General features: G+C 36.3%; 2 protein-coding genes across 5 annotated transcripts in view; both read right to left on the bottom strand.

The window, feature by feature from the left end:
* The window catches only part of LOC110190041 (uncharacterized), a 43,622-nt gene extending 36,149 nt beyond the window's left edge, over positions 1–7,473 (bottom strand). Inside the window, exon 1 of one of the 4 annotated variants that reach the window (XM_020960347.2) lies at positions 7,059–7,473. The gene's annotated coding sequence lies outside the window, so the exon portion shown is untranslated. Of the gene's footprint in view, positions 1–1,944; positions 2,224–7,058 lie in introns of those variants that run through there. The other 3 variants (XM_086834588.1, XM_086834586.1, XM_086834587.1) reach the window with 3 other exon arrangements.
* Positions 7,474–9,231: 1,758 nt separating this feature from the next.
* On the bottom strand, positions 9,232–9,980 carry LOC110190303 (uncharacterized). Its single transcript, XM_020960688.2, has 2 exons — positions 9,882–9,980; positions 9,232–9,826 (listed from the first exon to the last, which is right to left on the bottom strand). The coding sequence occupies exon 2, from the start codon at positions 9,824–9,826 to the stop codon at positions 9,320–9,322; it is 507 nt and encodes a 168-aa protein (XP_020816347.1). The 5' UTR covers positions 9,882–9,980; the 3' UTR covers positions 9,232–9,319.
* Between the last annotated feature and the right edge of the window lie 2,102 nt (positions 9,981–12,082).

Genomic DNA, 12,082 nt, shown 5'->3' with positions numbered 1-12,082 from the left:
AGTTTTTCCCCATTGATAAACTTTAACATACAATAAGTATTCATTAAGGACATCAGATCAGTTCCATTTGACTGGCTATAAACACAAATTTTACCAAAAGCAGAGTAAGATAAACCTTGAAATAATATCAAATACTTTTACAGAGTATTGTGCAGTCGAGACTCTTGACACTTAAAATGCCTTTTGTTTTTAATTGAAATTAATCAATTATGCGTTTTCAGCTTAATAACATCTTCATCGCCCCAATTCGCTATAAATATTAAGTACAAATGTATGCTCATGTGCACCATAATAGGCATACTTAATAAAATCCTTGCCAACTTGCCGCCCTCTACTGTTCCGCAGTCATGATGCATTTGCGTATATGTCAAGGCATAAATATATAGAACGCAATTTATATATGCATCTAGTTAAAGTTTTTCCCTCTCTTTGGTCATGCTGAAGGGAGGACGTGATGCGGAGGAAGGGCAGGAGATGGCACGTTCGGATGAAGCCTGCACTTGTCACGCCTTGTCTTCTTCTCTATGTACATGAACGTGTGTATGTATGTATGTGTGTGTGTGGGGGGTTATTTGCATGGCGGCGTGCGTGTGTGCGGTTTGGCCTCGTTGAGAATGCAAAACAAAAACACAAAAAATGAGCAAGCGAGATAAATAAAAGGACAACAGAAGAAGAGGAGAATAAGAAGACGATGCCCGTGGATTTTTAAGTCTGCCCCTAAGTGTCTGTGTTTGCGGGTGTTTATTTCGTATTATGGATTTGTCAACATACGCTTTACAGTTAAAGCCAGAACTAGCTTATATCAGACTGGAAAGTACAGACTTCTCGAACCGATGGAAACCATGAACATGGCTAAATTGGCTTGGCCATTTGGTGGTTAATAATCCATAAATAATATATCTGATAATTTGCAGAAGCACAATGTACTTTGAGTGTAGCGAGTAGAATAATTCACCCAAGTGGCTATTATTTTTGTTCGCTCCAGTTTTGCAACAAGTGCTTTGCCTTTTCTCTATATATAGTTTCCAGGGGGACTCAAAGGTAGAGACTGAGCAACAGATGTAGTCTACTTTTAAGCAAATTTTAGCGGGTACTTTTTTCGCCTTAATAATATATTATACTCCCCTAATTGCAACGGTGTAATGAACTCTATATCGCCCGCAGGCAATGTAAAACAAAGGAAAAGGCGCAAGAAAAAGCTAAAGTTATAAAAATATATGTATGAAGTTCTCGTCCTCCACGCACTGATACATTTTCCAGGACTACAACAAGTGGAAACTTTTTTTCGACGTGCAAACTGCAATAATCCGTATTCCATCAGGTTAGCGCATAAATAACTGGCCGCCTTTGGCTGCACAAATGGAGCGCTTCAAGCCAACAGCGTCAGCTGTATCGAACACAGGCGGGTGTGCACGTGAGTGCATGGGTGTATGTCCTGTGGGTGTCAACAATTGCACAGATGGTCACACACAAACTAAGATGTTGGGCACGGAAGTAGCAGAAGTGGAATGGCTGCAGCTGCCGAGAGAGCTATGTAGTAGTTGCCCCACAACACACATAAAGCACAATTTGTGGGGGCAGAACTTTAAAAATTTCGGTGGGAGCTCTTGAGAAACAGGAGCAGAAGTCAGTACTTAGGATATAGTATGTATAAGCAGCATATACATAAAGAAAATTGTTGAACACAGTGCGTATGATGAATGTCAGCTTAACAGGTGGGGGAGTTGGTTGCACGAGAAAGGGACGTGGCAAGCGCATAGATAGAAAGAAAAATTCTTCATTAGTCGCATGTGAACATGAAAACATCAAAGAAAATATAAACCAAAACTGGCATTAACAATACAACTTGGAAAGTATGCAATGCAATTGGAAAATATTATGAAAGGCCTTCTGAAATCCGTATTATACTTTAGTCGGGGTAATTAAATTCATTTTTGGAATTACTTTTACTTTTCATCAACAAGATGCTGGCGGGTTTAGAAGCACAACTTTCACTGGAATCACAAGCACAAAGAGGACTTTAATTTTCTTTGACTCTTCCCAAAAGTTTCGGGAATAAATGTATCACCAGGCTTCGGTATGGCCAAACAAGTGATGCAGGGTTTTAAACCGACTGGCGACGATGACGAAAACTCGGCAACTCGGCACTGAAGAGGCGACCAGGACAACGCGGTGGGTGAACGGCGAGACTGTTTACAAAGCGGCTACTGCCACACAACTGAAGCGACAGGATGCAGGCGCTGGCAATGCCAGGCGGCTGCGGAACGAATGGAAATGGAGCAGTCAAAACAGGACTTCGGGTCCGAAAGTCTCTCGGGCGCGGGCGGAATGCGGGAGGAGCGGCTGCGGAGTGGGCCACGCGACGAGAGTCAAGGTGGGCGGATGGGGTGGGACTTGGGATTGGGTTTGGGAAAGTGAATTCGCCGGGAAGGGCGGTGGGGCTGGGACTGGGACTGGGGTTGGTCGTGGGGAATTCGCCTCGACGGCTAACTAACCTACCACAAAAACTGACTCGAGAACTGGCAAATATAAAGATAAGAAAATAGCCAAATGAATTATTCAAACTCGCACAGAAACAGTCAAGCGTCACTCGTGCTGCTGGCGCCTGCGCCGGACCTCACACATATAGTGTAGTGGCCCTAGGACCTCAGGCCTAGACTAGGCCATAGGCCTAAGCGAATCAACATTAAGCAGGAGTGCCACCCACACCCTCCGTCTGAGCCACTGCAAAAAAGGACAAGAAGCGGACCCACTAAGAAGTGGAAAGTGCCTGATGGCTTATAGGCGGTGTGGGGTTTGTGGCCGTGGCCGAAAGGCTGATGCATCGGAGGCGAAATTTTTGTGCACTTTACAGAGTAGGAAAAACAAGGAGCAAAGCAAATTAAGGGTCGGGTATAAACATACATACAAACATATATAAAAAACGCAAGTGTTGGTTACTGAACAAGTCAATAACAATTTGACTAAAAATAGCTTACAAGCAATAGAGGGATATAGAAAAAGTCCTTGGGTAATGTCTGCATTTTCTAATATTTCGTGGATTTGCGATCTGGTATTATATAGAAATTTAAAAAAAAGTCAATCTTTGTTAATACAGTCCCCTCCAGCAACTTGTTGACAGAAACGCTAAATTAAACCATTAGTTCAATCCAAAAGGGGTATTTAATAGGCACTGTTTCAATTTCACCACAGAAAAAAATTTTCATTTAAGAGTACATAAACGTGATTTTGGTAAATGTGATGTGTCTTGCAATTTGGAAAGGATAGGGAAGCAATGGGAGTCTGTAATCATTGACTGTAGTCAAAATTTTAATGATCTTCTGTGCTGCTGCATTGTCTTCAAAAAAAAAATTTATAATGTGGCATAGTACACGTTGTTAATGGTTTATCTTTTTCTAAGTATCCCACAAAGAATGAGCATGCGCAGCATCCATCAAAAGGTCCTGTCAAACAACACTGTATCATGTACATTCTCAAAATATTCTTTTGAAGAAGGCTTAGCATAGGGGATTATTGGTAGGACATAAGTTAAAATAATTGTATAATTTTTTGCAATGCATTCCTAAAAATAACCGCATTTTGACTAAATATTATTAACAAAAGTCAAAATGCTGCGATAAGGCCCTAAGATTTGCATATCCCCGAAGGTTGCTGTTAACATTCCCGTCAAAAACCATCATGGTTACTTTTATTTGTTCCTTTGGTGATATCAGCCAATTGTAGTTGATTAATTTTTAAGTTTTCGTAAATGTGTGTACTTTTAAAGAATAGTTAATTAGCTGTCAACCACAAAAACAAGAATTAGAGCAGTTTAAAACGTTCATTCTACGTTGATACGTAACTTGCGTTAGTGCAAATAAACTGTGGGATATCAGGTACCAAGTAAAGAATGCGATTAAATTATCGAAGATTTAGTAAGGCAACCTCGCAGGACCCTTGGGTACGAAATAGCGGTCTAAAGGACGCAATACTCTATGTATTTATGTTTTATATAATTATTATTATTTTATATTATTATATTATTTATATTATTCATTTTGCTTGTCATATCGACGTGAACCACTATATCTGATTTTAATTACATTTAAATAAAATGAAAGTACATGAAGTTACTACAATAACAATTTGTAATAAACACATAAAAGAAAATTCCATAAAATCCTGAAGTAAATTGAATGACAGCATTATCGGGAAGATCCCCTCTTCTAAACGGTACTTTTGCCGAATGCTAAATTTGTTAATAGTTTTAAAATTCATAAATACACATAAGTATAAAGTGCCAGATTTTAAGAATAAGGCCAATGCACAAAGAAAAAGATGCAAATAAATAAGGCAAACTTGGCAAAGGGTCCCACAATAACACCGCTAACTGCTTGCACTTGGCAAGCTGTTCGTCTTTCTTTGAATTTTATTGTCAAATAAAAAGACCATTTAATATTCGCAATGTTAAACATGCTTAATGGTTAAATTATATGATAACTCAAATTCCTTCTCTAGAACTGCAACTTCAAAACCGAGAGACTAGTTTGCATAGAAACGGACAGACAGACATGACTAGATCTACTCAGCTGTTGATGCTGATGGTCAGAGATGACTCCTTCAACGCGTTGCAAACTTCTGACAGAAATTATAAATTAAGGGTATAAAAATGTAGAAATTTTATAGTGGGTTAAGCTTTTTAAAAATTTATAAAAATTGAGTATGCAGATTTATAAACCTAATAAAAACTAACATATGAAAGTTTTCTTAATTAAAATTAATGCTTTTTTGGCTTAGTTATTAGTTTTGAATACTTTGATTTGTTAAAAAGTCTCATATAAAAACCTTGATAAATATCAATTCAATGAATGCGAACAATGATCAATTGCAAACGGCAAATCTTTATATGGACTTCGGGTTCCCAAAAGTTGTGTGACACGATTTTAGTTATTATGGAATTCTATTTATTTATAATGAGCATAGCTAGTACGGGTGTCAGTCAGTACTTTAGTTTATCTTTATCTTACTATATTGAGCTAAGGAAGGTTGTTTAACAAGGGGAAGTTGACTAGAAGAGATTTAATTCTATGCGTTTTCTATGAAAATCTCACTAAGGAGTCGAAACACATTTTTGGGTGTAGAGATGTATGCGATCTGTTAAACAATTACATTAAACAATCAAAGAAGTGGGTTTGCAGGATACATTCATCATCATCGACATTGGCGTTTTTGGAGGAATGTATAGTAATAAGACTTTTAACCTTTTGCGTTGTCCAACTATTTTCTCAGTATTATCTTACTAACTTACTACTAACTTGACAAATATTAAGTAAATTAGAAATAGGTTTGATGACATTTAGCAATAAAACCTGCAGCAAATAAAAACTCTTGTCAGGTTCGACTATTTAATAATAAGTGAAAACAGGTATAGTATTTAACACGAGGGCAATTCAAATTATTTATAATGAGGAGATATACTTCGAAGCATCTTAAAATAACTGATTCAAGTTAGCACCCGGTATTCTGTCTCCGCCCCAGTAAATCAAACTCGAATATATAAAATAGGAACAAAAAATATATTTAATATTGATATAATTTGTTTTCCCATTTACTTTTGACTATGAAATAGCGCCAGTGATCCCAATTTTTAATAAGTATGCAAAGCTTATTTAGGGCAATAGCTTACTTTCATTTGAATGGGAGAAGTTTTATTCCGCATCTGTTAATCTTTTCATATAAATTTACTATTAATTAAGAGTCTGATGTCAAATGTATTCTGCATGACTGCTTTGATCCATGGACTTTCTTTGGGAAAGTTTAACTGGACAAGGGAGTTATTGAAAAAATGCTGGTCAAGCTAACGCAATGACTTTATTTCAACGCATTTGTAAGCGCATATGTTGCAGCTGCATAAGCAGAAGTGTCCGTATTAAAAAACAGGCAGCAGATAGGACTAAGTCTGTGAAGCAGCTGTTGCTGGCGACGAAGACTTAAAACGTCGCTCGACATAAATCCCACCCAGCGCCGGTGTACGTTGTGCCCCAGCACCGTTGATCCCTTCCCACACCCATTCGCATTTGTATTAAATCGAACGTGTTTGCTCCCGGACGGTTCCTGTGCCATAAGCAGTGCCTTCAACAGGGACGAACTCGGTCGGCGACATTGGCACCAAAAATTTTAGTTTTGCCACTCATACAAGTATAAGCATCGTCTCATTAAACTCAACTCACAAGAGTTTAAATTTTTTATTAAAAAAAATAATAAATTAAAGTTTTTTAAAATAAATTATTAAATATTTTAATATATAACCAAAGACAAATGAGACGATTTTAATTCAGAAGCCAAATTAAAATGGGCTTATGCTACGTTTTTTTAATTAATGCTTTTAGTTTCTCTGCTGAATCCGCCCCTGTCCGATGCTTTCTTCCATTTTGGAGGGAGAAATGCACAACTGTTTTATTTATTGACTACACGTAGCACATATCCTTATAATTTTTGTATGTGAGCTCTACATAAGTTTGTCTAAAGAAAGAGAGACCATCTAGAATGGCTGGGAAGGAAGGTCTGTGTTCCTTTTTCGCTCGACTGCACGTCCAAATATGAACAACAACTTCTTCATCCTTGTGCAGCTTTTCGTATGCAATCTACTGAAATTGAACCTGCAACAAATGGCCATGTTTGACTTGGCCGAGACCTACTTGTCCCCACCTCATTTCATTTCCCACTCTTAGCCAGCCAAAGACGAAACCATTTGTACATTTTAACGGCTCTTGGGCAAATAAGCGATTTTTGCATTTTCAATTTTTATGCAGGATACAGCAGCTATCTACATGAAATTTAGGAAAATTGCACATCGATTGAATCTCTTGGCGTATCAGTTGTTCCATGTATTAAATTACTCTCCGTTTTGTATCCTAAAATTTCTTCCTTAAAATGTATTCTAAATTTTAAAGTTAAAATTATAATGTTGGATAGTCTGAAATACATACATACATATGTTATATGTTTGTACATATAGTGTAAAGCAAGGCATGGAAATTTTAACAAATGGGTGACATATAAATTCTAATTTTCCTTACCATGCGCTGCTCGTTCTCGTGGGAGAGTCAATTTTATCTTTCGACGTCCATCTGCACCAGCTGTGCATCCTTCTTTTTGATAAGTCCAATGTACTTTGTCTTTTTTTTTATCAGTGGGATACTGTAATATAACTTGCATCGCGGAGGAACAGACTAAGCTGGGTGCCGAGCTGCGGCTGTTGCAACGATCTTGCCTGCCATTTTGAGCAATTACTCAAACTGTCCTTTTAATGATGAGCTGCAGCTGAAGGAAATCGAGGAAATCGAGGCCCGCAAAGGTTTCTTCAATTGAGGGCCGGAGTTTCCAAATTCTCGTTTTGGACTATTATTGCACAGACATCTCTTTTATAATTACACACAATAAGAAATACGAAAAACTTAACAAGCCCACATAGTGTTGGCAAATTCAACAAAAGTATTTTTGCATTATTAGAAACTGAATGGAATGAAACACAATTTCAATGTGTTATTGCACTGGCGCCTAAATGCAGTGGTGTCATTTCCGCTTTTTTTACGTCAGATTTTGATTTTTTCTTAAGTGTGATTGCGGGAAAAATATGAAAACAGCGGGCAGCAAGAATTGTAGCTTTTTGACCAAATTTAAATTGAACGTCTGTACAGCGACATAACCGTGGTAACTTCCGGAAACTTCCGTTTTTGTTAATCGGCTTCGTTGCTCTGCAAATGTCTTGGTTGAATGCCGACGTCGAGCGGGTATTCAGCAAAGTAAATTTAATTAAAACAAAAATTCGATATAGCATGAGCGTTGAAACGTTATTTTTATTTGTATCTTAGAAATTAATTAATAGGTATGGGCTTCGTCGACACAATAAGTGCTGTTTTAACTACATTCCACCACCCAGCTGCCTATCTAAAATTGAACAAGAGAACTTTTATCTAATTGATAATGCCGATAATATTGACGATAAATAAAATATACTATAATTCTTAATTTTTTTTCATTATATATTTTATTGAACGGAGGGTTTATTTATAAAAAACATACGGCACATCGCTTTATAAAAATCAGCTTTTTTCTTAACTTAAGTATTACGAATGAGGCTATACAAAATGAAAAAGGAAATGTGAATGAAATTCCTTCCGTTCCAAATGGTTTAATTAACGCAGCCTGTGGCTTAAGATGATGCCGAACCTTTATATATATATATAGGAGCAGATTAAGAAGTTCTCGACTTGAGTATACCATCAAAAGGTTAAGAACATTTTTTTAAACATTCAAACAAACAAGGCAGACATTGTATCCTCTTCCCACACAGTCCATCCGTTTATAACTGCGAAACCCCGCATCGCATATCCACCATCCACCATCTGATAAAAGCGATCTGAACAGCTCATCTAAACGTAAACAAATGGATATTATTGTTGTACAACTGCAAAACCTCAGGTTGCGAAAAATTGTATTGACCTATATTATATGAAGACAAAAGGAAGATTTAATGATTTTGATCCATTAAATCTCAGTACAAAAAATTAAGTAAAGTTTTAAGTTGTAAGAGAGCGCGAATCCAAATTGGTCGTATCCACTTTCATGACCGCTGCCCTAAGGGGTGAGAGAAAGACGGAACAAAATACCCCAAGGTAGTAAGGTGTAGATAAAATAACAATTTAACTTAAACTTGCAATTCGGCACTGTTTGCTCGTCACACTCTGATACAAATTTTAATAAATGTATTAGAATTTCAGTTTATTATATTATATTGGTAGAGCCAAGTCCAATATTTTCGGCTTTGGGACGATATAATAAAATTTAACTGAAAGGAAGCCATCAAGGAAAGACTGGTATAGCTTCACCAAGCCACCATCTAGCAGATCTCGTCATGCACAGGGCATATGTGCTTTAGCTTCGCCTCCATTTTGACAAGATTTTGAAGCTAGTTGTTCTATTAAATTAAATAAATATCCAATCATTCGAGTTCCTTCTACAGATACACAGGATTGGCACGCGGACAAATTTAAATTGTTATAATGAAACGGTGGGATATGGAACACTGATATTGTTCGATACTTGGCTGTGCTAGTAACTTCTTAAGTTTTCAGAACCAACAACAACAAAGAAATACGTGTTCATCACTATTAACGGAAATTTTCAAATTTACTGAATTCAGGCACAAGGAAGCGAAAAATGAAGTACCACACAAATGTAAAAATGTAGTTTAAAATGTTTTTTTTTTGGTATTTATTATTCTTAATATTATTATTTATTATTATTTATTATTCTTAATATTATTATTTATTATTCTTTAATTTTGCTCTTGCTTTTGTTGTTGGGGGTGCTCTTGCTCCTGGGGTTGCGCTTGCAGCTGTACCTGCTCCTGCTGCTTCAGCTTCTTCTCTGGGTGCTCTTGCTGCGGTTCCTCCTGCACCTCCGGCCGTAGTGCATCCATCATACGCTTTCGAACTAAGGCCTGTTGACCAATTGGCACATTTTTTGCCACCTTATTAGCCAACTGGATCCTTTCCTTCCTGTTAAGGCCAGCTAAGCCTTGACCACCGCGGGCTCCTCGGCCGCGGGATCCTCTCAGACCGCGAGCTCCTCCCTGACCACGGGTTCTTGCCGGACCAGGGGTTCCTTCCAGATCACGGGCTCCTCCTTCATCGCGGGCTCCTGCAAGACCACGGAATCCACCATGACCGCGGGCAGCTCCCCGATCATAAGTTACTCTCCAACCGCGCGTTCCTCTCCAAACGCGCGCTCCTCTCCAACCGCGGGTACCTCCATCACAATTGACAAAATAAAAATTTACCATCTAAATAAAGAGTAACAATTATGAGCTTGTAAAAACATCAATTAACTTTCCTTACGTTTGCAATTTAGCGCTTTTTGGACTTGCACTAAACTAGGGATGGAAGGAATTAGGTACGTGAAAAATATATCGATATATCTTGATAAGAATAATACATTGTTATATGTCGATACATCGAATATATCTAGTTTTGGATCTGTCAAAAAGACACTTTTCCCGAATTATCTAAATTAAGAATAAATTGGACTAAGAAAGATGGTATTTTTTTGAATCACTAAAAATCCATTGTGGTATTAAAATGTAAATGATCTCTACATCTGTTTAAATAAATACTTCGTTTTTAAATTTTTCTTTAATAATATAATAAAGTATAAATACTTTATTAATTATTTATTGAGTTGACTTAAGAACAGGTCTAGACAAATGCAAATTGAACTTTTATTTAATAAAAGCTCATAACAGTTTGAACATTGAAACCTTTGAAAACAGCTGGTTAATTTGCTTACATTTTCGTAGTGAATGTTCATTGACAAGATAAAAATTCAGTTTTACAACGAAGAACTATCGCCCAACTTTTATCAAAACAAGCCCATCAAATTCGGATGGAGAACAGAATGAGAAAATCTTTTAGGGTCTTCCCACAGAGCTCTATCTGCCTTCCTCCATACGTTCAACGAAAAGTCCATAAGGGTTTACCGGTCCAAAATTACTTATTTTATTCTTCATCCGTGGTACATCCGAATTTGATGGACTTGTTTTGCCGATAATTAGGCGATAGTTCTTCGGTGCAACTCCGAACTCCAACTTGTCGCTAAAAACATTCAATGCGAATATGTAAACATAGATGATAAGGAACGAGTGAAATATGGAAAGCGCCAAAAATCTCTCGAGTTTCTACTATTTTGTATAAAACTCTACTTTATTTTAAATATTTATTTCGATCACATAATTCCGCTAATCTTAGTACTTAACCGAACAAATAATCAGAAAGGTCTTCTTCTTGTTTCTCGAATATGTTACAATTAAAATAATAATAAACATTTTTAAATTGTGTAAGATACCTAAATATTGTTTTCGTATACATGGAAATAATGAAGTTATGAATATTTATTTTATTATTTATTTCCTCTGATTATATTATTTATTATATATTCTATTCGACTTTCCCATCTTATAAGCATACTACTTCCAAAACGTTTTGGAAAGTAACATCTAGGTAGTTCTAAAACTGAGAGACTAGTTCGTGTTTGCTGTTGATGATGATAAAGAATATGCAGAGATATATCATTTATAGAATCGGAAATATTCCCGCAATGCGTTGTAAACTTCTTAAGCCCTATTTTCTATTTAAAAAATGAATGCATATATGAAACAAATTTTTAGTTTTCTGAAGTCAAATTTATAGAACAGGCAATGCTAACGAAATTTTTCAATTCTATTTTCATTATGCCATACCTAGCATCTAAATAGCTAAAGTGTCAGTACTGATGCACTTTTCATTCGATAGCTTCAAAAAGATTAATCTTTGTGGAACACTGAAAATGTCAATCGATTGTAGTTAAAATTATAAAAAGGTATTTACCGAGCTTTATAACGGATCAGATGAAATTTAATTAAATCAAGTGTAAGTGATATTACAAAACAAAGCGGATTATTAAATGACACTGATTCTTTAAGACGATAGCATTATTTATTGCAAAAAAGCCTAATTATATCGGCGGCGACTCTGGCATAAATGCGACCGATCAAATTCTGATAATCAAGAGCAAAATACACTATCCAAAATCAGACTAAATATCTAACATCCTGCGAAGTTCAACCGTTACCAAAATGCATTTAACATTTCAGAAGGATAAAATCAGCGTATACAAAGTTACAAAGGTCAAGGACAATGTTATTAAGGTAATATAGCATTCGATCGACTTGATAAAAAAAGAATAATAATTATAATAATTTGAAAAAGCAAAAAGATTCACTCGATTCTATCACATTAAGTGATGAAATGTACATAATTAAAAGTTATAGAAAATGATGTAAACATGTTAGAGCTCACGTGCAGGAATTGGAGTGGCAAGCCTTAATTAATGGCTTAATTAAATTAAGAATGAGTCATTTTAGTTGACAAATTTTGAACTAATGATAGGACTTGACGAATTGAAATCTGAATTAATTTAATTCTAGATAAGTCATGATGATCTAAGGAAGCTAGTTTCTGAACCAGAAAATAATTTTCTCTGTGCCTCTACTAAACTTAAGAAA

This window comes from Drosophila serrata, unplaced genomic scaffold (assembly GCF_035046125.1).
Source record: "Drosophila serrata isolate PLE 108 unplaced genomic scaffold, ASM3504612v1 contig_272, whole genome shotgun sequence".
In the NCBI taxonomy this organism is placed as follows: Eukaryota; Metazoa; Arthropoda; class Insecta; order Diptera; family Drosophilidae; genus Drosophila; species Drosophila serrata.
The sequence above is the reverse complement of the archived record's forward strand: the minus strand, read 5'-3'. Positions and strand labels throughout refer to the sequence as shown.

Excerpts from the sequence above, each read along its gene's own strand:
- LOC110190303 (XM_020960688.2), bottom strand. The coding sequence starts at position 9,826 with ATGGTAAATTTTTATTTTGTCAATTGTGATGGAGGTACCCGCGGTTGG.